This window comes from Acinonyx jubatus, chromosome B3 (genome assembly GCF_027475565.1).
Source record: "Acinonyx jubatus isolate Ajub_Pintada_27869175 chromosome B3, VMU_Ajub_asm_v1.0, whole genome shotgun sequence".
Lineage (NCBI taxonomy): Eukaryota > Metazoa > Chordata > Mammalia > Carnivora > Felidae > Acinonyx > Acinonyx jubatus.
The window spans coordinates 72,280,844-72,301,023 of record NC_069386.1 but is presented as its reverse complement, the minus strand read 5'-3'; the positions used below and the strand labels follow the sequence as shown (position 1 = coordinate 72,301,023).

Here is a 20,180-nt window from a genome sequence, read left to right as displayed (position 1 = left end):
TTTCATGTATCAGTCTCTTTTATCCTTAAGTCATTGCTTGTGTCTGCCTGAATTCCTAGGGCCCCGGGGGCCCAGCCTTGTATTTAGCAAGCCTCAGGGCCCTGAGGAGAAGCAGATCACAGGCCCCGGTGCTTAGAGTGACTTGGGTTGGATTGTCACCAGGCATGTGATCCTGAAATCCTTTTTGAATTGAGTAAGATAAACCAAATGTGTGTTTATCAGGATGTCTCAGTCCATCTGGAACATTCGAGTATTTACAAGATGTTCTCCCTGTTCAAGCACTTAAAATCCTTCCTCTGACAACATGTTTTGGTTCTCCTTATATGACACCATCTTGGATAACAGCTCCTCCATGAGGAGTCAAGAGTTTCTACTCTTGAAGTCAAGTTTCCTGTTGCCCTTTTGGCTCTGTACAACCATCTTGGGATTGTGTCTTCTTTTGATGAGATTCCTGGGGAACAGGGGAGATTCTGTGCATTGTAGAATGTGTAGACTAAAATGAGATTACAGGTCTAATGATATGGGACATTTTCTTTATCCAAGTATTAAATATTTGTTGAGCACCTGCTATTTGCAGGCACTAATGATGCCCTGGGATTAAAAGCTTGAAAAGACACAGTCCCCGCCTTCCTGGCCTACATGAAGACAGAGAAAAAGGAACAAATCATTATAATACAAAGAACTAGATGCCAAAACTAAATATAAAGAAAGTGGTCTGGGGGTAGAGAGGAGGGTCAAACTTTGTTCCTTGTCTATAAAATGCAGCTGGTGTATCTTACCTTGCAGTCACATTGTCAGGAATAAGTAAAATAATAAAGACTCACGAACAGGTGACATTTGAGCTGGATCTTGAAAGATGAGAAGGAGCTTGCCAGGTAGAAGAGGTGCAGGGAGAAAGGTTACAGGCAGATAATAACATTTGAACCCCTTACTGAAACGCTCTCAGAATCAAGTAAGGTTGGAAAACTCTTGAAAAGTAAAAGGGCAGTTTAAGGATCAAGTATTGATATAACTTGATTAGCTGTTCAAGTGAAGTCAGAGGCCTGGCCAGAGCTTGAGAAGAGATCTGGTGTTTTTTGTTTTTGTTTTTTAATAATTTATTTATTTAGTTAGCATATAGTGCAACAATGATTTCAGGAGTAGATTCCTTAATGCCCCTTAACCATTTAGCCCATCCCCCCCTCCCACAACCCCTCCAGCTACTCTCAATTTGTTCTCTGTATTTAAAAGTCTCTTATGTTTTGTCCCCCTCCCTGTTTTTATATTATTTTTACTTCCCTTTCCTTATGTTCATCTGTTTTGTATCTTAAATTCCTCATATGAGTGAAGTCATATGGTATTTGGCTTTCTCTGACTGACTAATTTCACTTAGCATAGTACCCTCTAGTTCCATTCATGTAGTTGCAAATGAGATCTGGTGCTTTTACATGTATGACTTTTACCTTTAGAGGACTAGGGGGAGAAATAAGAGGATTTTAACTTCCCTTTGTTCTCAAGCTCTTCCTAAGCATGTATGAGTCCTGTTCCTATGGCACAGGCTCCCCCAGGTTGCTTGGTGAGTGTGGTGGTAGGATTCAGCCTCTCAACTCTCTTCCAGCCCTTGGAGGCTCTAGGTTGTTGGGATCTCTGTGAGAGCCCTGTGACTCCTAGGAAATAAAACAGAGTTAAAAGCCCTCATGCCACCAAAGAAGATATAGGGATAGTGGCAAATAAGCACATGAAAACATACTCAACATCATTACTCACTAGGGAAATGCAAATGGAAACCACAATGAGATACCACTACATACCCACTAGAATAGCCCAACTTTTGGAGCTGACAATACCAAATGCTGAAAGGATGCAGAGCAACAGGAACTCGTCCTGTTGTCACTGGTGGGAATACCACCTGATATAGCCACAACTACCTGTTGTCACTGGTGGGAATACTAACTGATATAGCCACTCTGGAAAGCAGTGTGACTGTTTCTTATAAAGTTAAACATACATTCAGAGGGCGTCTGGGTCACGCAGTCAGTAGAGCATATGACTCTTGGTCTCAGGATTGTGAGCTTGAGCCCCACACTGGATGTAGAAATTACTTTTAAAAAAATTAAATCTTTGGAGCGTCTGGGTGGCTCAGTCAGTTAAGCGTCCCACTCTTGGTTTCTGCTCAGGTCATGATCTCACAGGTTCATGAGATCGAGCCCCGCATCTGGCTCTGCACTGTCATACAGAGCCTGCTTGGGATTCTCTCTATATATCTCCCTCTCTCTCTGCCCCTCCCCTGCTCATGCTATCTTTGTCTCTCTCAATTAAAAAAATTTTTTTTAAGTTTATTTAATAATAAAACCTTTAAAAAATAATAAAGTTAGGGGCATCTGGGTGGCTCAGTCAGTTAAGCATCCAACTCTTGACTTCAGGTCATGATCTCATGGTTCGTGGGTTCGAGCATTATGTTGGACTCCACGCTGACAGTGCAGAGCCTGCTTGGGATTCTTTCTCTCCTCTCCCTTGCCCCCCTCTCAAAATAAATAAATAAACTTTAAAAATAATAATAATTTACCTTATGACTCAAAATCTCACTCCTGGGTATTTACTCAAGAGCAATGAAAACCCTTCTCAAAGATATCTACAATCCACTTAAAGACTTCTGTGCAAGTGTTTATAGCAGCTTTATTCATCATAGCCCCAAACTGGGAGCAACCCAGATGTCCATCAGCCAGTGAATAGAAAACTGATACATAAAATAGACTACTACTTGACAATAAAAGGCCCAGACTATTGACATACACAGCCATACATGAATGGATCTCAAAAGCATCACATAAAGTGAAAGAAGCCAGACACAAAAGGCTACATATTATATGATTCTGTTCATGTGACATGCTAGAAAACGCAAAACTTTAGTGACAGAAGCCAAATTAATGGTTACCAGAGGTAGGGGAAGGGGACTGACCTCAAAGGAGCACAGTGTACAAGAGAGAGCACTTTTTAGGGTGTTGGAAATGTTCCATATAAAGAGTGAGGAAGTGGGGCACCTGGGCGACTCAGTCAGTTAAGCGTCCAACTTCAGCTCAGGTCATGATCTCGCAGTTTGGGGTTTGAGCCCCACATCAGGTGCTGTGCTGACTGCTCTGAGCCTGGAGTCTGTTTCAGATTTTGTGCCTCCCTCTCTCTGCCCCTACCCCGCTCGTGCTCCATCTCTCTCGTAAGTAAATACACATCAAAGAATGTGGAAGTGATTAAATAATGAAACATGTTTGTTGAATCTCATCAAACTGTACACTTAGAAAAATGAATTTCACTCTATGTAAATTATACCTCAGGTAACAAAAGATTCCCCTAACCTCCATTGCCCCAAATTCAGGCTGAGGAAGATGACATTCAGGATCTACCAGCTGCTCAGGGCTCCTCCTGAGCATAGTGACCTGAAAACAAAGCCCACACTTGCACCCTGGTCAGATGCTGATTTTCCCCAAAGCCAGTGCCCACACTTACATGCCTGCTTCTGGCTTTCAGCCCTGGGCAGGGCATGCTCTGACCAAGCTCTAATTTGTGGCACATAATCCCCATTTGTAACCCATTAACCTAGCCAAGGTTTCTGGACACTGGGCTGAGCTTTAGGGAAATTTGGCTTGCCCGTTACAATCCCATCATCAGGAGCAAGGAGCATTTCTGTTTCTGTGCAGAGGGCCTCATTATATCCCTGAGGGTATGTTTGGGGATCTGTCATTTCAGTGCTCCTCACATGGGTCAACTGTTCCAGTGTTCGCTGGGCCACCCGGGTTCAAGACATTTTCACAGCTGGGAAGCTCCTGGCCCTGGCCCTGATCATCATCATGGGAGTTGTACAGATCTGCAAAGGTGAGTATCACCTGAACATCAGGGCCCTACCCAATTCTCCACCCCTTGCAAGTACATACCCCTTCACACTGTCTTTGAACATGTGCACACCCTGAGATTTCCTAGTTCTGGCCTTGAATGATTTTTCTTCTTCACTTGCTTGACAAAGGGAAAAAGAAACCATTATTCCTGGGGTGGTTGGAAGTTGAGCATGCCCCACCTGGGTTGCAGAATTTAGTTCTCCCATGCTGACCTCATGGCTCTAGCATAGCTAGGTAAAGACCCCAGATCTCTGGACTCCTGTTGCCCTCTTGCCCCAGCCCCAGGAAAGCTCCCTGCATCTTATATTGTATGTTGTCCGTATCTTAAAATGAGGAATGGAGGAGATTTTTACACATTTCAAAATTACTCATAATCTCTACAAGAGAGAGCTCGACATTCCTGGGGCCCCTGCCAACATTCCCCACTGGATTTGGTCCTTTCCAAGCCCGAGTCTGTATTTGGCTTCCATGGGAACCACTAGGCTCTGCCCAGTGTCACTGCCTCCTGGAGAAGGTCAGATGACAAACAGAGAGACCTCCCATCTGCCTACAAGCTCTAAAGGCCTTGTGGGGTGCCTGGATATTTACTCCAGGAAACTAATTAAAGTTTGCTGTTATTTCAACCAGTTATGTTAAGTTCTTTAGCAGGTTATATTGTTTAAAGAAATTGTTGTATGTACTTACCTGGCAGGGGAGATACCATGATCATGAAGGTGGTATTCCCAGGGCGAGTCTTATCCATTGTACTCCGGATGTGTTGACCCCTGCGATTTCTCCAAATGTGAGAAACATGATTACATAATTTGTGGTAGTGGGGACTATGCTCATGCTTTCCCCTAAAAGAAAGAAAGAAAGAAATCACTGTGCTATCTTTTCAGAGATAGTAAGTTCCTCCTATTCTGGTCCCAGTGCTTTCTCCTGATCACTGTAATCTTATTTCCTGTCCAAATGCTGGATTACAGATGAATAAATAAAATATGGGCAGTTAATCCATGTCTCATTACAGTGTCATCAGCAACCTTTCTTGAGGGCCCGCTGTGTACAGGACCCTGTGCTAAGGGTTGGGAAGGCAGTAGAAAATCTCTTTGCTGAAGGACCTTGTCCTCAGGGAATCTATACCATGAAGAGGGAGACCAGACACACACCTTAGAAAGAGATAGGAGGATATTGACAAAGAAAGAGCAAGCATGAACTAATAATGGCATTATAGGAGTTTATGTGTGAGTGTTTGTTGTTCTTCATGCTTTGTGAAAACTGTGTGGCAGGAGAGCCTCACAGCTCACTAGGTACAGAGCACCTAGACCTTATTAAAGTCATGCACTTAGAAAGCAAACCTTCATATGCTAAAACGGCAACTTCTGGATGCTGGGTGCTCAGCAGCAAGCATTGTACTCTAATCTCTAATAATCCCCCTGGATTATCTTTTTGGTTTAAGTCAAGACTGAGGCTGGTGAGCAGTAGCTACACACCCACATTGTATGTTCTGTGAATGCTAGCTCTCTTGAATTTGGATACTGGTCATTTTTTATAGAGTGTAAATCAAGTTTTATATTCTACAATACAAACAGGTACCTATCTGTTTCTAAATAAAACTGTTTACATTCGTAAAAAAAGTAGATATAGGTATATCTTAGATACAAAGGAAGGTGGTCAGGAGACTGCCAATGACCCTAATCCTGTATCTCCAAATCTCAACAAGCCAGCCCCCCACCTCCCCACCTGCCCCAGATTTACCCTGCCCTAACCAGTGACCACCCCTGGCCTTTCTTTCCAAGTAAATTTGCCTTTTAAAAGAACATTGAGCACTGTGCTTTGAACCTGAATCCCCATTTGGACTCCTGGTTAACAGGTTCTGGGGAAGTCTTAGATCTCTATTTCCCTGCTCCTTTTGGTCCCACTTCTCCGATGTGTGGGGTTCACTGGAAACAAGACAAAGAGCTGGACCATCACTGCAGGGAGGGGCCAAGACGGGACTAGGCAGGCTAAGGGCCGCCAGGCCTCTGGCTTATCTCTCTGAGCAGCCTCCTGCCCCTTGCGTCCACAGGAGAGTATTTCTGGCTGGAGCCAAAGAACGCATTTGAGAATTTCCAAGAACCCAACATCGGCCTCATCGCACTGGCTTTCCTTCAGGGCTCCTTTGCCTACGGAGGCTGGAACTTTCTTAATTACGTGACTGAGGAACTTGTTGATCCCTACAAGTGAGTTGAAATAGCCCAGCTCTTCCCAAATCCCTCAAAAGGCCATGGCACCTGCTACTAGGAAAAGGGAGCCAGGTGTCCCCTGGCCACTTCTCCACCTCCAGCCCCATCTGACCATGACCTGGTCTATTCTAAAGAAAGAGTTATTTCCCAGGAACTTTAACCATTTGCCATACACCCTGCCAGGAGGAGAAAAATGATGCCATGACAGTCCCAGAGCAGATTAAAAAGTTGAAACAGGGCTGAGGAAACACCACTGCCTTAGAGGATGAAATGTGCCCTGAGAGGCCTCCAGACATCTTATTTACCTGTCTTGGGACAGGAGGGTCTTTGTGTCTTGAGGCAGGAGAGAGAGGTACGTCATGGAGATTCCAGTCAGGAAGGGAGCAACAGTATGGAGCATATTCCCAGCCTACGCTGTTTCATTTCCTTTAAATTGTCCTGCCCATATTGAGACAAATCCACCCCCCCCCCCCCAGGGAGAGGGAGCATCACAGGAAAGTGTAAAGTCAGCTGCCCTGCAAAGTCAGCTGTGTGCAGAAAGACAAAAGGCACTCCCCAGATCCCATCACAAGCAGGTGGTCCCAGGTGCCAGGCCTTCCCCCTCTCACCTCCTCTCCCTCTACAGGAACCTTCCCAGAGCCATCTTCATCTCCATCCCACTGGTCACATTTGTGTATGTCTTTGCCAATGTCGCTTATGTCACTGCAATGTCCCCTCAGGAGCTGCTGGCATCAAACGCAGTCGCTGTGGTAAGAAATCAAACTCACAGTCCTTCAAACCAGGAATGTTGACATAGACTTGCCTGATTAGCCCCACTCACTTTTCCCTGATCCATGGATTTGTGGAATTGGAAGTCAACCCAAGTACTCAGGGCAGAAACCATATCTTCAAGTGCCAAGGAGCAAACTGACAGCCGTGTTGTACCTACAACAGCAAAAACGGCAGAGCTGTCTAGTTGCCACAAACACTGTATGGCCTGCAAAGCCAAATTACTTACTATCTGACCCTTTACAGAAAAAGTTTGCTAACTCCTGATCTGGGGCACTTTAAACTCTAAATGTGATGATTATATAAAGGAGGCAGGCTCCTCCTCAGAAAGATATAATCTAGCAGAAGACAACACCATTTCTCTCTGCCTTCATTTCTTCCTCGGGAAATCATGCAGCCTGATTCCTTCCCTCATCAGGGAAAAGTGTGTGCCAGTAAATAGTGAGAAAGTAGGAATGGTTTGTGCTTTTTGGGGAAAGAGATCATGTAGATCCAAGGCACTGGGGTCTTTGATATCCAGGAAAGACCTGGGAGCCATGCCGTTCCCTCACCTGGCTTCACCTGGGCCTGGATGCCACCCTGCCAAGCTGTCATCACATGGCTTATCTCAGAGGACTGTAAAGAAAGAGGTCCTTCAGTGGTAGCCTGTTTCCATGACCACCAACCAGCCTAACCCAGCAGGACATCTACTCTAAACAACCCCTCCCCCATAACGTGCTAGAAATTGAATGTGTACTTGGCTCCGAAAACATAGAAAAGGCTAGTCCCCTGACATTTTATATTCCTTCAATATATGAAAACTAGTCTATAGCTTCACTGTCTTTTCTTTCTCAGCCTATGTAGTGGCTTGTTATCATTTTTCCCTTCTTAGCATATTATTTCTATAAATTTAGAAATTCTCATTCTATGAATTAGGATCCATTTCTGTTTTACAGATGGGAAAACTGAGGCTCAAAAATTAAGGACCTTGTTCAGGGTCTCAGAGCTCCAAACTGTTGGGCCTGCCTGTCTCACTCGTGTATAATGCACATGAGGCCCAGACTCACACAGCTGGCTTCTAGTCCTGGCCCTCCACTTTCTGGGTTTGTGATCTCAGTTTGTGCCTTAGTTTTCTCATCCATAAGACAAGGAAAACAAATGTTACCACATCATTGTCATTGTTGTTGTTGTTGTTATTATTAGTATTATTATTACCACCATGCACTGTCTCCTTCAGTTAATAGCCCAAAACACTGATTAAATGCCCACTGTGTGGTGATCAACATGGGAAGGGAAGTGGCAGTATGGTGCAGGAGGGGCCTGGGGCCTGCAACCCTCCCCTCAGGACCCTAGTCAGAGAGACTCAGCAAGGGTAGAGATGGGAGGGAACATTCCCAAGAATGATGTACAAGTGGAGGGTTGTAACCTCTCCTTTTCTGCTCACCCCCTTGTTTTCTCTCCCAGACTTTTGGAGAGAAGCTCCTAGGGGTCATGGCCTGGATCATGCCCATTTCTGTTGCCCTGTCCACATTTGGAGGAGTAAATGGGTCTCTCTTCACCTCTTCCCGGTGAGTGTTGTCCAGGCCTTTCCTGGACCAGGGGCCATTCTGCTGTGCTTATTGCTCTGTGTATATGTGGGGTATTTGTCTCCATCAGCAAGGGTCTGTGTGGGCACCTGGGTGGTGACCTGGTAGGGGGTGATTGCTCACATAAGGGCAGATGTGTGTCAGCTTGGATGCAGAGGGGTGTGTGCTGCTCACGTGGTTACCTGCGATGTGTGTGGCTTCACATGTAGTGGCGAGAAGCCCCATCCCACCTCATTTCAGTAGGAGCCCAGGGCTGAGGACGTCCCAGGCCACCTGATGCAGTCCTAGGTCTGAGCACTGTGATTGGCAGCAGGACAGTGTCTCAGCTGCAGCCTCAGAGCCCCTTTGCTACTTGACTAGAAACAGGCTATGCTGGCTAGAAAGGAACCCCACTCTACAAGGGACCAGGAGGAGCATGGGCCTGGGGCTTCTGGGCTGGTGTCTCATGGAAGTTCTGGGACCAGCCCATAGGTGGGATGGATCATCTCTGAGTGCCCTGCAGCTTCTCCCTGCTCAACAGACATGTGGCTGTGGGCAGCCTTCTCATGGTCGCTCAGGAGACTAGGGCAGAGTGTGTGAAGTAAGAGAAATGTGGAAGAGCTAAAAGAAAGCATTTGTCCAAAGCCATGCCCCAAACTCCCAAATTCTCAGGGAAGCCAGAAGCTCAAGTGGGTCCAGGAATCCTTAGCTCCTGCCTCCACACCTCTAGGAATCTGGCCCCTCCTCAGTGTCTCTTCTTACTATCTCCGGAATGGGCTATTGAGGCCGGCAGACACTGGATAGTTTCCATTGGTGTGGTTCAAGGGGTTCTCCCAGTTTTCTTAGAAAGTTCCCTGCCCCCAGGGCACAGTTCTACTGAAAAGATACAGTAAAAGTGGTGTCCCTGGGTTTAGCTGCTTCCAAAGCCACCTATCCCATCAGGGAGGAGTTCTCATGAAATGTCAAGGGAGTGCCATGTTTTCAGGATCCAGGGCAGGGAAGAGGGAGTGTAGGTATCCTCTTTACCCCAGGACCCTATGAGACTCACCCACAGCAACCTCGTGTGCGTATTACACAGGAGCAGTGGCCACCTGGAGGCCTCAACCGAGGGCGAGCAGTGGAAGAGCAGTGACCCATGAGGCTCTCTGAGAACTATTGGAAGGAGAGTGACTGGCTATAGTCACTATAGAGTGGGGTTTGTCCCTCAGGCAGGCCAAGCAGTGGTCTGCATGCATGTGGTATAGCTGTGTATGCATGCAGGACACAGTGGCCCTGGTATGTGAGACCTCTGATTCAGAGGCACAGCTCACCCACCAGGCCTCCTCTGCTCATCTTTCCAGTTCCTTCCTTCCTTCCCCCTCCTTCCCTCCTCTCTCTTATTCTTTTATGTTTGGTGTATGGAGAGGATGATCCTTCCTGAGGAATAGGAGTGTGTGTGGCATGTGTCATGCTTAATGTCATCGTCTCTTCCGTTGTCAGCTAGCTGGGCAAGAATTGTCTCTTGTGAACTTGACACTTGCAAATGCTGTTGGACCTGGACAGTTACACATGGTCCTGGCTGCATGTGGAGGAGGGATGTGAATGCAAAGCCCTGGCTATGTGCATGATGAGGCCCACAGAGCACCTGTGGCTCAGTTGGGTGCATGAGGCTGCACCATAGAGGGGCGATATTGTGTGGCTGCATGAAACTAGTGACAGTGGCCTAGGAGGTTGATGATGGCAGCTGATGGTGATGCACATGGGTACTTGGGGCCATAATGGACTCCCACACTTCTACCAAACTGCTGCTGTTAGCTCCATCCCCCTCACACACAAATTACAATGTAAGTGACAGTTTTTTTCAGAACACCTAGCATGCTGATTCTGTCCTTTCTGTCCCCATTACACCATCCCCTTCCTCCTACCTCTAGGTGTTTCTTTCTCCCTACAAAATTCTAGAGAAAAGAAAAAGCTAATCCACACTAATATGTAAATGACTCCCAACAGCTTCTTGTATTCTTTTCTCTCAGAAAAGGGACAGAGAAGAAGCGTTCCCTTATGTTAAAACTTCTCTTTTTAAAAATTAACTTTTAGTGCACCTGGGTAGCTCAGTCGGTTGAGTCCGACTTCAGCTCAGGTCATGATCTCACAGTTCATGAATTTAAGCCCCACATTGGGCTCTCTGCTCTCAGCACAGAGTCTGCTTCAGATCCTGTGTTCCCCACTGTCTTTGTCCCTCCCCCACTCATGCTATATCTCTCTCTCTCAAAAATAAACATTAAAAAAAATTTTAATAAATAAACATTTTTTTAAATTAACTTTTAGGGGCACCTGGGTCGATCATTCGGTTAAGTGTCTGACTTTGGCTCACAGTTTGTGGGTTCGAGCCCCGTATTGGGCTCTGTGCTGAGATCTTGGAGCCTGCTTTGGATTCTGTGTCTCCCTCTCTCTCTGCCCCTCCCCTGCTCATTCTCTCTCTCTCTCTCTCTCTCAAAAATTAAATAAACATTAAACAAACTTTAATTAATTTTTAGACATCAGTAGCCTGACCATGATATTGTACTATAGTTTGGCAGTATGTTACCAGTAGAAACAGGGTGGATACCTAGGATCTCTCTGTATTATTTATTCCAACTGACTGTGAATCTACAATTCTCTCCCCAAAAAAGTTTAATTTTTAAAAAGTTTAAAAAATAGTTTTTATTCCAATTATAAATTCCTTGTCTATTTTAGAAATTAATTTTTTAATAAAGTCTAAGGAAGATAATTAAAATTACTCATAATCCTATCACCCAGAGATAATCAGTTGGTATGTTTTTACATGTCCATAATTTCTAAATTAATTGGAACCATACTGTATGGAACCATACAGTTTTCTATCTTGCTTTTACCGTTTGACATTGTATTGTGAGCATGTTCTCATGTGATCAATTTTTTTAACATTATTATGACTGTAAAATATTCCATATTATATATACACCATAATTTATGTAATCAATCTCTTACTTTTGGGCATTTAGGATATTTCCAATCTTTTTTATCATTAGACTATCTTTGTATACATACCTTTTACTAACTCACTATTCATTTCCTTAGGATGGCTTTTTGGGGAATAGAAAAAGTAGCTTAAGGATATATAAATTTTTAGGTATAATAAAATACAATACGTACAATACAATAAAATACACAGATGTAAGTGTTCAGATTGATGAGTTTTGAAAGATGTATACAGCCATGTAAGCACCACCCAAAATGAGATATAAAATATTTCCATGTATCACCCAAGTTTCCCTTTCTGGTGTACCACCCATTCTCCACCCCCAAAGTAGCAACTACTTCTTGACTAGGATATCAGTGTTTTTAAGGCTTTCCATGGACAGACAGTTCAGTCCCCATGTATCAGAGAACCTGTATCCCTTGAGAATGGGGGAAGCACATTTTTAGAGGGATTAAAGCATTGTGAGACCCGCAAAGTGAAGGCACAATCATCAGTAACCCCAAACCACTCAGACCATACTCGGGGTCTCCGTGCACCCAGAATCCATCCATTATCCACTGGCTGCCTCTGGTCTGCCTGCACCTGCACTTGTGAACGTGGGTCCTGTGACAAGTGGGCTGGAGTGTGCATGGGAAGGTGGGTACCTGGTTGGGGTGGGGAAGATGCTCCTGTGTGAGCAGAAGGTAGGCATGGATGAGGGAGACTGGGCTGGGGAGGGACCTTCTTTAGGTGGTCCATGGGCCATCCCAGGCTGACTTCCTTTTCTTTCTACCAGGCTATTCTTTGCTGGAGCCAGGGAAGGCCACCTTCCCAGTGTGTTGGCCATGATCCATGTGAAGCGCTGCACTCCAATCCCAGCCTTGCTCTTCACAGTAAGGGCCCCTCCTTCTGCCAGTCCTATATACACCCTTTCTCTTTGCACTCGATCTGAGCTGGGAGTTCACACTTCCCCCACACACCCCTGTCCCCCTCTGGCCTGCTCCTAGGTTTCACTGGGTCTTAGATAATCTGGCAAATGGCATGAGTGGGTTTTGTGAATATCAAGAGAAAGAACAAGGAAAAACCCTGAGTCATGAAACACCTTCAGGCTCTCACCCTGGCTCATTTCTATTCTCCCATCCTTTTGGGTCAGACTGAAGGGACTGTCTCATGACTCTACAGCCTCATAAAGAAACTTCTCCTTTCTTGGCTTTCCCCTACACCTGCTGCTCACGGAGTTGCAGCTTTGGGCCCCTGCTCCTGACCAATTGCTGCACACTCCCAGCACTCCCCTCAGTCTTCTTACCCCAGGAGGCTCTGCCTACCTCTTGGAAAACATGACTGAAACAAATTCAGTGTTATGCGTAGGTACACCAAATAAGAAAATCATAAAGAAAAGAAGACTAGTAACTGAAAATGAAGAAAAGGAAACTTGGGACAGGGAAGAAATGAGGGCAAAATGGCCCCGAGTAGACTCATTTGGAGGGGTAAAAAGAAAGAGCAAAGACTTGTCCCCACTGAGTCTTTTGAGTTATTTTTTTTTTCCTTTCTGTATCCTGAATACAGTATTAAAAATGATTTTGTTCCATCAGAGAAGCAGTTAGACCAGGATAATAGAGTTCTCAGGAGTCAAGTGGAAACATTGTACAACATGAGGGGAGTTTCAGAATGTTCAGATACAGGATGAAGGCCATCTGATTGGTTAGCTGTGAAAGGTGCCTAGAGACCACCTAGTGCTCCCAGTGACCCACAGACTTGTTTCCAGTTTGAGCCATTGGTGAAGTCCTGTGACTGCAAGGCAAGTATAGTCAGAATCTGGCTTATTTGCCTGTTAAAATCTTCTAGATTATTTTCACCATCAGATCTTACAAGAGAACTGAACCTTCTCTTGGCCTTAACAAATTAACAAAGGGGCAGAACATGGTTCTGAGAGAGCCACTGAGATGATTTTGAAGTTGGAAAGTGGACTCTGTCGAGAAAACCTCATGGGGCTGTTATGAGAATTAGATGGGTTAATATTTGTAGAACATTAAGAACAGGGCTCGGCACCTAGTAAGTGCTTTATAACTGTTATAAACAGGTTTTTTTTTTTTTGTTTTTTTTTTTGGCTGGGATTGTTATAAAAAACTGTGATATTTAAAAAAGCGGGGAGGGGGGGAGGGAGGAAAATGACTGAGGAGAAGAGATTGAGGGTAAGAATAAAGCTTTAATCTGCAGTTAACAATCTTCCCTAAGGGACTAAAAACAAAACAAAACAAAACAAAAAAAAACCAGCTTGAGCTACAACCAAGGAAGAAATATAAATGAGACCAGGGCAGACATAGAGCCACTGTTGCCAGTGTGGCCAATCCAGTTGTTTACAGCCAGTATCTGTTCTGATTGGTTAGTGCCCATGCCATACCAGTGCTTAAATATTTTTCTTATCACTCCTGCAATAAGAAAGAACTTACTGGCAACGAAGGTGTTAGCAATGGCCAGGGTGACTAGGGGATGCTGTAAAGTCTCAATTTTGAGACATTCATCATAAAATGGTGTTGTCTTCCTAGAGGCAGAACAGTCCCCTGACCTGTAAATAGCTCCTCCAGTGTCCAAATATCTTTCTGATTACTGATGAGTTTCTCGCATTCTCTACAGTGCATCTCAACCCTGCTGATGCTGGTCACCAGCGATATGTACACACTCATCAACTACGTGGGCTTCATCAACTACCTCTTCTATGGAGTCACAATTGCTGGACAGATAGTTCTTCGCTGGAAGAAGCCTGACATCCCCCGCCCTATCAAGGTGCTGCCCTTGGGACCCCCTCCATCTCCTCTACTGGTTCTAGCTGCAGCCCAGATTTTTAAATCACCTTGTTATCAGCTGCTGACCACAGATCATAATTTCTATGATGGTAGCAGACCCTCTGGGAAGCAAGGGTTATGTATAAATGGGGCAGCCATTTCCATTTTCCACTGGAGACAGGACCAGAACAAATTGCAGCTGGAAGAATAAGTTAGATTAAATGTACTTTCATCAGGTCATTTCTTTGTTTCCTATGACTCTTATAAACTCCAGTTGATTTTTCCAGACTCCCTTATCTCTCCGACATTTCCCTGAATCTGCTGGTCTGTCCAGTCTCCTCCTTATCCCTCCAGATAGCTGAGTTTACTTGAGCTATGTCTCCATCCCAGAATGAGTTTCCTTCTCCCATCTGCCTATCCAAATCCTAACCATTTTCCACATAGGCCTCAAGTTCCTCCTCTTCCCTGAAGCTTCCCAGTCCACCCCAACCCTCCATGTGCCTCTCTTGTTAAACTACTAGGGCCCTATAGGTAGTAGGGTGCTTGGTGAACCTATTGATGGCTACACGAGATAATTGTGTGGTGGGAATGAATGGGGTTGCTCAGAAAAAAATATGTGAGAGCACTCTGGGTTCTCCTGCAAATTGGAAGAATAGAGTATATCCCTGAGCTATTTGAACAATCCTATTCTAGAAACAGAGAAGACTAGATCCTTCCAGAAGATTCTTCCAGCTGAGGAATTCCAGCTCTCCACATCTGTTTTCCACCACCACTTTCCTACCACTCTTAGAAAGCCTGCTAGAATGACAACGTAGAATAACCCATCCCTCCCCCAACCCTTGCATACCCTCTGAGAAGAGATGACAGGGAAGAGAAAGGCAGCTGAATCTAGAGTCTTGAAGAAGACTCTACTGGGAACTCCCACCTGTGGCCAACCAGATGGGATGAAGCCCATAGAGCTGATGCTTCTTTTTGAAAAAACTGAGGCCCCTGACTGTCTTATACTATGGTAGGTTTCCTGATTTCTTGGACCTTGGCAGATTTATCTTCTCAAATTGCTTGAGAGAGACACATTGAGACTGATCCTGGGATTAGATCTTTCACATTGAGAGGGATGGACATTTGCCCACATGGTGCCCAGATGAGGGCCCTGCCTAGAACCGGGCAAGGGTAAGGAACCTGACAGATCCAGGCCAGTTCCTTCTTTCCTCTCCCTCATTCCTCCACTTCTCCTCCACCCTAGGACCTCAGCAAATATATACCAATATACCAGCAAGCTTATCGATCCCCATGGGCTTCTATTATTGCCACAAACACATGGCATGGATGACAAGGTGTTGTTGCATCCTTCCCTGAAGAGAAGATCCAGTGAAAATCATTCCTTCCCTAGTTCCTCTCTTCTATTCCTGTCCCACTACCCAAGTTCACCAACATTTGTTGACATAGCACTTGATCTGTCAGGCCTAAGGGTGTGGAAGCCACAGAGCTGAGTGAAGTCTACCCTTTGCCCTCAAAGATGCCTCCCTTGTAGGTTGAGAAGAAGGAGGATTCCCTGATCCTGGGGCCCCTGGGGTCCACACAGCTAACAGCACCTCTGCTCCACAGATCAACCTGCTGTTCCCCATCATCTACTTGTTGTTCTGGGCCTTCCTGCTGATCTTTAGCCTGTTGTCGGAGCCTGTGGTGTGTGGCACTGGCCTGGCCATCATGCTGACAGGAGTGCCCGTCTATTTCCTGGGTGTTTACTGGCAACACAAGCCCAAGTGTTTCAATAACTTCATTGGTGAGTTGTTGAGGGCACTGGATGGATAGAGGGCCTTCTGGTCTGGACTGGGTCTCCTGGTCAGGAGTCCTAGGTTGGTCCACAGAGCTCCGTAGTAGAAGACAGGATGAGAAAGGGTGGGTGCCTTCCCAGAAACCTCTGAGGAGGGGAGAACAACTGAGGTTTGCACACAGACCTTAGAACTATAAGAAAATAGGCAACTTGACAGCCATCCTGCAGGAGCTGCCTGAGGTAGAGGCCAGGGAAGACCCTGGAACTGGTGGTCAGCAAGTGTAGGGAAGGTGCAGGACTAAGGCTTTTATGGGAATGGGCAGCCAACAAACAGGCTTCCCAGAGACAGAGGAGGTGGTAAGGTGGCTGTCTCCTGGAATGGAAGTCTCCTGAAGGTGTTGGCAGCTCTGCTGAGTCTACATCTGGGGCAGGAGATCTGGGCAGGGCCATAGCCTGGTTGGCTGTGTTGGTGGGATGCTCAGCACTGACCTGTTCTGTGTAACCTCCCATAGAGCTGCTAACCCTGGTGAGCCAGAAGATGTGTGTGGTTGTGTACCCCGAGGTGGAGGGGGGCTCAGGGACAGAGGAGCTAAATGAGGACACAGAAGAACAGCGGCAGCCCATCTACCAACCCACTGCCTGCAAGGACAAGGACTCGGAGCAGCCCCAGCCCTGAGGACCACCATCCCCTCTCAACTGGCTTCTTCTTCCTATACCCCCTTTTTGCCCTCCTTCCCGGGCTAGGTCCCACCCCAACACACACACACACACACACACACACACACATACACACACACACACACACACACACACCCCTCTGCTTCTGTCAAGCAGGGGCAGGACCTGGATGTGGGTGTAAAAAACTATAAACAAAGACACTGACATTTGTACCCAAAGAACCAGCTTCTTACCACCAGGGCCTATGTCCAAAACCCTTGTGAGGGTTTGCTTCAAGCAGTGGGAGGAGAGTGGAGCTGCTGGGGGTATCCTACAGGGCCTTCCTGTACCACCCTGTGGGCTCAAACCCTCACTTGCCTCCTCAGGAGCCCAATTCAGTACTGCCTTCCCTCCCCATTCCTGAGCCCAAGGGAGGCCTCTGCTCAGAGAATTGGAAGCAACAGTGAGTCTTTTGGGGCGGGACAGACTCAAGCAAATCTGTCATCTTTAAAGGTCAACTGGAGAGACCCATATCCCTCTCCCTTCACTAGGGACCCAAGAAATCAGAGAGATGCTTCCCTCAGTTCTCTCCTCTCCCCCTCCCCGTGTACCTCCCCCCACCCCAGCTTGGGCTCCCTGGCTAGAGCAAGGTTCCTGTTGGGACACCACCTTCCTACTGAGCTAAGGACCAATGAGCAGGAGAACTGCCCCCTCCTCCTAACCCCAAGCCAGGCCTGTGGAAGAGATTGGGAAAGGCTCAAATTGCAGAAACCCAGCCCTGCCCCTGTCTCCTGCATCCTGACCGCCATTCGGTGCCAAAGCTTCCTGAAGCCAGAAAGTCTTGTTTTCAGTGTAGTGGACATTTTTCTCCTGATGGCAAAGCTGCTCAGCTCCTCTTCCCTCCCTACTCCCACGAGAAGAAGCAGTCACTCCATTATCCCTGCAGCCATGCCCCCAACATGCCCCCTGCTGGCACCCCCATCATGTCCTTTTCCTCCTCTCTGGCTTGGCTCTGGGACCAACCAATGTGAAGGCTCCCCAAGCCCTTCAGGCCTGAAACCCAAGCCAAATCAGCCTTAAGTCACCTCCCATCCAAGAACTGGACCTAAAAATACTCCCTGATTTCTAACCCTCAGGACAGACCTGGTATGAAAAGCCTTCCTGGAATGGAGGGTGCTTTCCCACCCACCCCCCAGAAGTGCCCATCCCATAAGCTGGAAGACTATTTGGGGAGAGAGTGTCTTCTGAAGGCTAGTTCATCCCTCCTCCCCTACTCAGATACCCCCCATTTTTAGTCCCACCACTGCCTGTCTTTAGACAGCCTCCAAGACAGGATGAAAGGGCAGTGGCAGAAGGTACCCATTTTGGAGACACATTCTCTATGGTATGTGGACTTCTGGCCATCCTGTGGGCAGAGGCTGCCTTTCCCTGCACTCCAGAGGAAGGCCACCATGTTTGCCCTTCCTGCCACACTTGCTGTGCTAAGGACTAGGATCTTTTCATCACAAAGCAGGATCCCCTCTTTCCTACCTCCCTGTACCATCTGCTTAGACTAGAACACGTGGGGAGTGCTCCTGGCTTGCTTGGCTCCACCAACTCCCCACCTGGCCTGCCTGACCCCCCATTGGTGAGCTGCCAGGTTTGGTTTGAGTTCTGGTCCCTTCCAAGTGGAGGGCAGGATAGGGCTGGCCCCTCAAGGGTCAGGGAACCGTCCTCCTGTTCTCTGTTCTCATTCCTCCAACCTCCATCCCTCCTTCAATTGTTGGGGTTGATTTGTTTGTTTGTTTCATAAAGTGAATGCCTTACTTTTTTGGATAAATATTTTTGAAGCTGGTATTTCTATTTCTTTTGGATTTTTTAATGTAAGGTTGTTTGGGGTGGGGGGAGGGCCTTAGTTATACCTGAATAATAATCTTCTGTCGTTGAGTTGGTTGAGGGTTAGAGTTCGGTTTGTGGAGGGTTTTTTGTTTTTTGTTTTTGTTTTTTCTTTTGATGTAATAAAATTTTAAATGGAAATGAAGTTGTTGGTGGTAATAACTCAGTGATCTTCTGAAACAAAGTCCCCAGGTGTTTCCTATCTCATGAGGATGCTTTGGTTGCCAGCTTCACCCCAGAATGGCCCTTGCTCTGTTCCAGGGACTCAGTGCCAGTACAAATACCACCTCTTTGGGTTTGTTGTTGTTGTTGTTGTTGTTGTTGTTGTTGTTGTTGTTTTAACTCCCTCTCGTTTTGAACCAAAAACTTTCTCATTGCTTCAGTAAAATCAGAAAGTGTTAAAGTTCCTACTTTACCGAGAGCCCACAAACTAGCTGGGAAGAAGAACCTCCTCACTGCCCAGTTGGGGACATGGATGACAGACAGCACTAAGTTGAGTGGAGGGAGGCAAAGGCAGAGTGGTTCCCCAAGGCCGGATCAGCAAAGGCTTCTGGCACCAGGACAGCTGGCACCAGGTGGGAAAGGAAGGGACAGGCTGAGCTTGTGGAGAGATGCCAGGGAGACTTAGGAAAACACCCAGCCAGATACAAGGGGTTTGACAGGAGGGACTAGGAGGTGAGACACAGTCCCCCTCAGTTGCACAGAGCAGACTGAGAGGACCGTGTCTAGTTAGAAGACTAGGAAGGCTGCTGAGTGAGGACAAAGGAGGGAGCAGGTACAGTAGGAACAAGTTCGCCTCGTGCTTTGGGTTAATTGCTGGAGGAAGTTGATGGGATTAGGCCCAGTCCTTGCTTGCAGTGCCTCCTTTGTGGGCAGCCTCCCAGCTGCCTGTCCTGGGGCTGCATTACTCCAGAGCCAGTACTTCTGGCAGACACGGGCAGGGGAGGGGGTTATTAAGACATCACCCTCTACCATCTAGGACACGTGAGGACACAGGCAGGCAAAATGCCTCCACTCCCAGTCCTGGCCTGGCCCCAACACTCCTCATTTATGGCTGGCATTTCTTCTAGACTCAGACTGGAGGTGTGCCAGTCACAGGGGTACAGATGCTTGGCTCTGAGTCCCAGGTCAGCAGCCACTAAACAGCTTGTGTCCTTGGGCAAGTCACTTAACCTATATAGCACTTTTAGAGAAAAGGAAAAGAAAAAAAAAAAAAAAGGATTAAACCTATTCTCAAAGAGTCCTTCAATCTCCCAGCCCAAGGTTGTCCCCAGAGAGCAAGGGCAAAACTGGGCAGAGGCCAGTCTTGTGCAAGAGGCTTCTCTCCAGGACTCAAATCCACCCTTTTGAACCCCCTCTGCCCCAATGCACATACTTTTCCTTCCCATGGCTGCCAGTATATTCTCCATGTTGCCTCATTCCAGCAAGTCTGGCCCTTCCCAGTCCCCTCTCACCCTGTGGAGACACTTGTTCCTATCCACTGCCACCATCCCCCTAAGGTGACATTTGCTGACCTTTTTAACCTGGTCAAATGGGAAAATGTAGTCTCCTCCTGGGCAACATGCATTTATTTTTAACCTGGGCTTTTACCCTGTCTTAACCCTGTTAGTCTAATGGTAGGAATTCAGATGCTCTGACCTTAGGGACTTTGGAGGTCACTGAAATCATAGCTGCTTTAGCATTCATTTGTTAGTCGCACAACATATCTTAGAACCATCGTGTCCAAGGGGTTTGTTATATGCTATGAGAATAGCAA

General features: G+C 46.6%; 1 protein-coding gene and 1 non-coding gene across 5 annotated transcripts in view; both read left to right on the top strand.

The window, feature by feature from the left end:
* SLC7A8 (solute carrier family 7 member 8) overlaps positions 1-18,385 on the top strand; it is a 52,068-nt gene extending 33,683 nt beyond the window's left edge. For 2 of the 4 annotated variants that reach the window (XM_015086680.3, XM_027065418.2), the window contains 8 exons: positions 3,721-3,846; positions 5,911-6,064; positions 6,693-6,816; positions 8,279-8,382; positions 12,132-12,228; positions 13,970-14,119; positions 15,724-15,901; positions 16,405-18,385. In XM_015086680.3, coding sequence (XP_014942166.2) covers positions 3,721-3,846; positions 5,911-6,064; positions 6,693-6,816; positions 8,279-8,382; positions 12,132-12,228; positions 13,970-14,119; positions 15,724-15,901; positions 16,405-16,568 — 1,097 coding nt within the window. In that variant the 3' untranslated portion in view covers positions 16,569-18,385. Of the gene's footprint in view, positions 1-3,720; positions 3,847-5,910; positions 6,065-6,692; positions 6,817-8,278; positions 8,383-12,131; positions 12,229-13,969; positions 14,120-15,723; positions 15,902-16,404 lie in introns of those variants that run through there. The other 2 variants (XM_053224285.1, XM_027065419.2) reach the window with 2 other exon arrangements.
* On the top strand, positions 4,543-4,704 carry LOC113601633 (U1 spliceosomal RNA). Its single transcript, XR_003422925.2, has one exon. It is a non-coding gene; the product is annotated as a U1 spliceosomal RNA (small nuclear RNA).
* Positions 18,386-20,180: the final 1,795 nt, after the last annotated feature.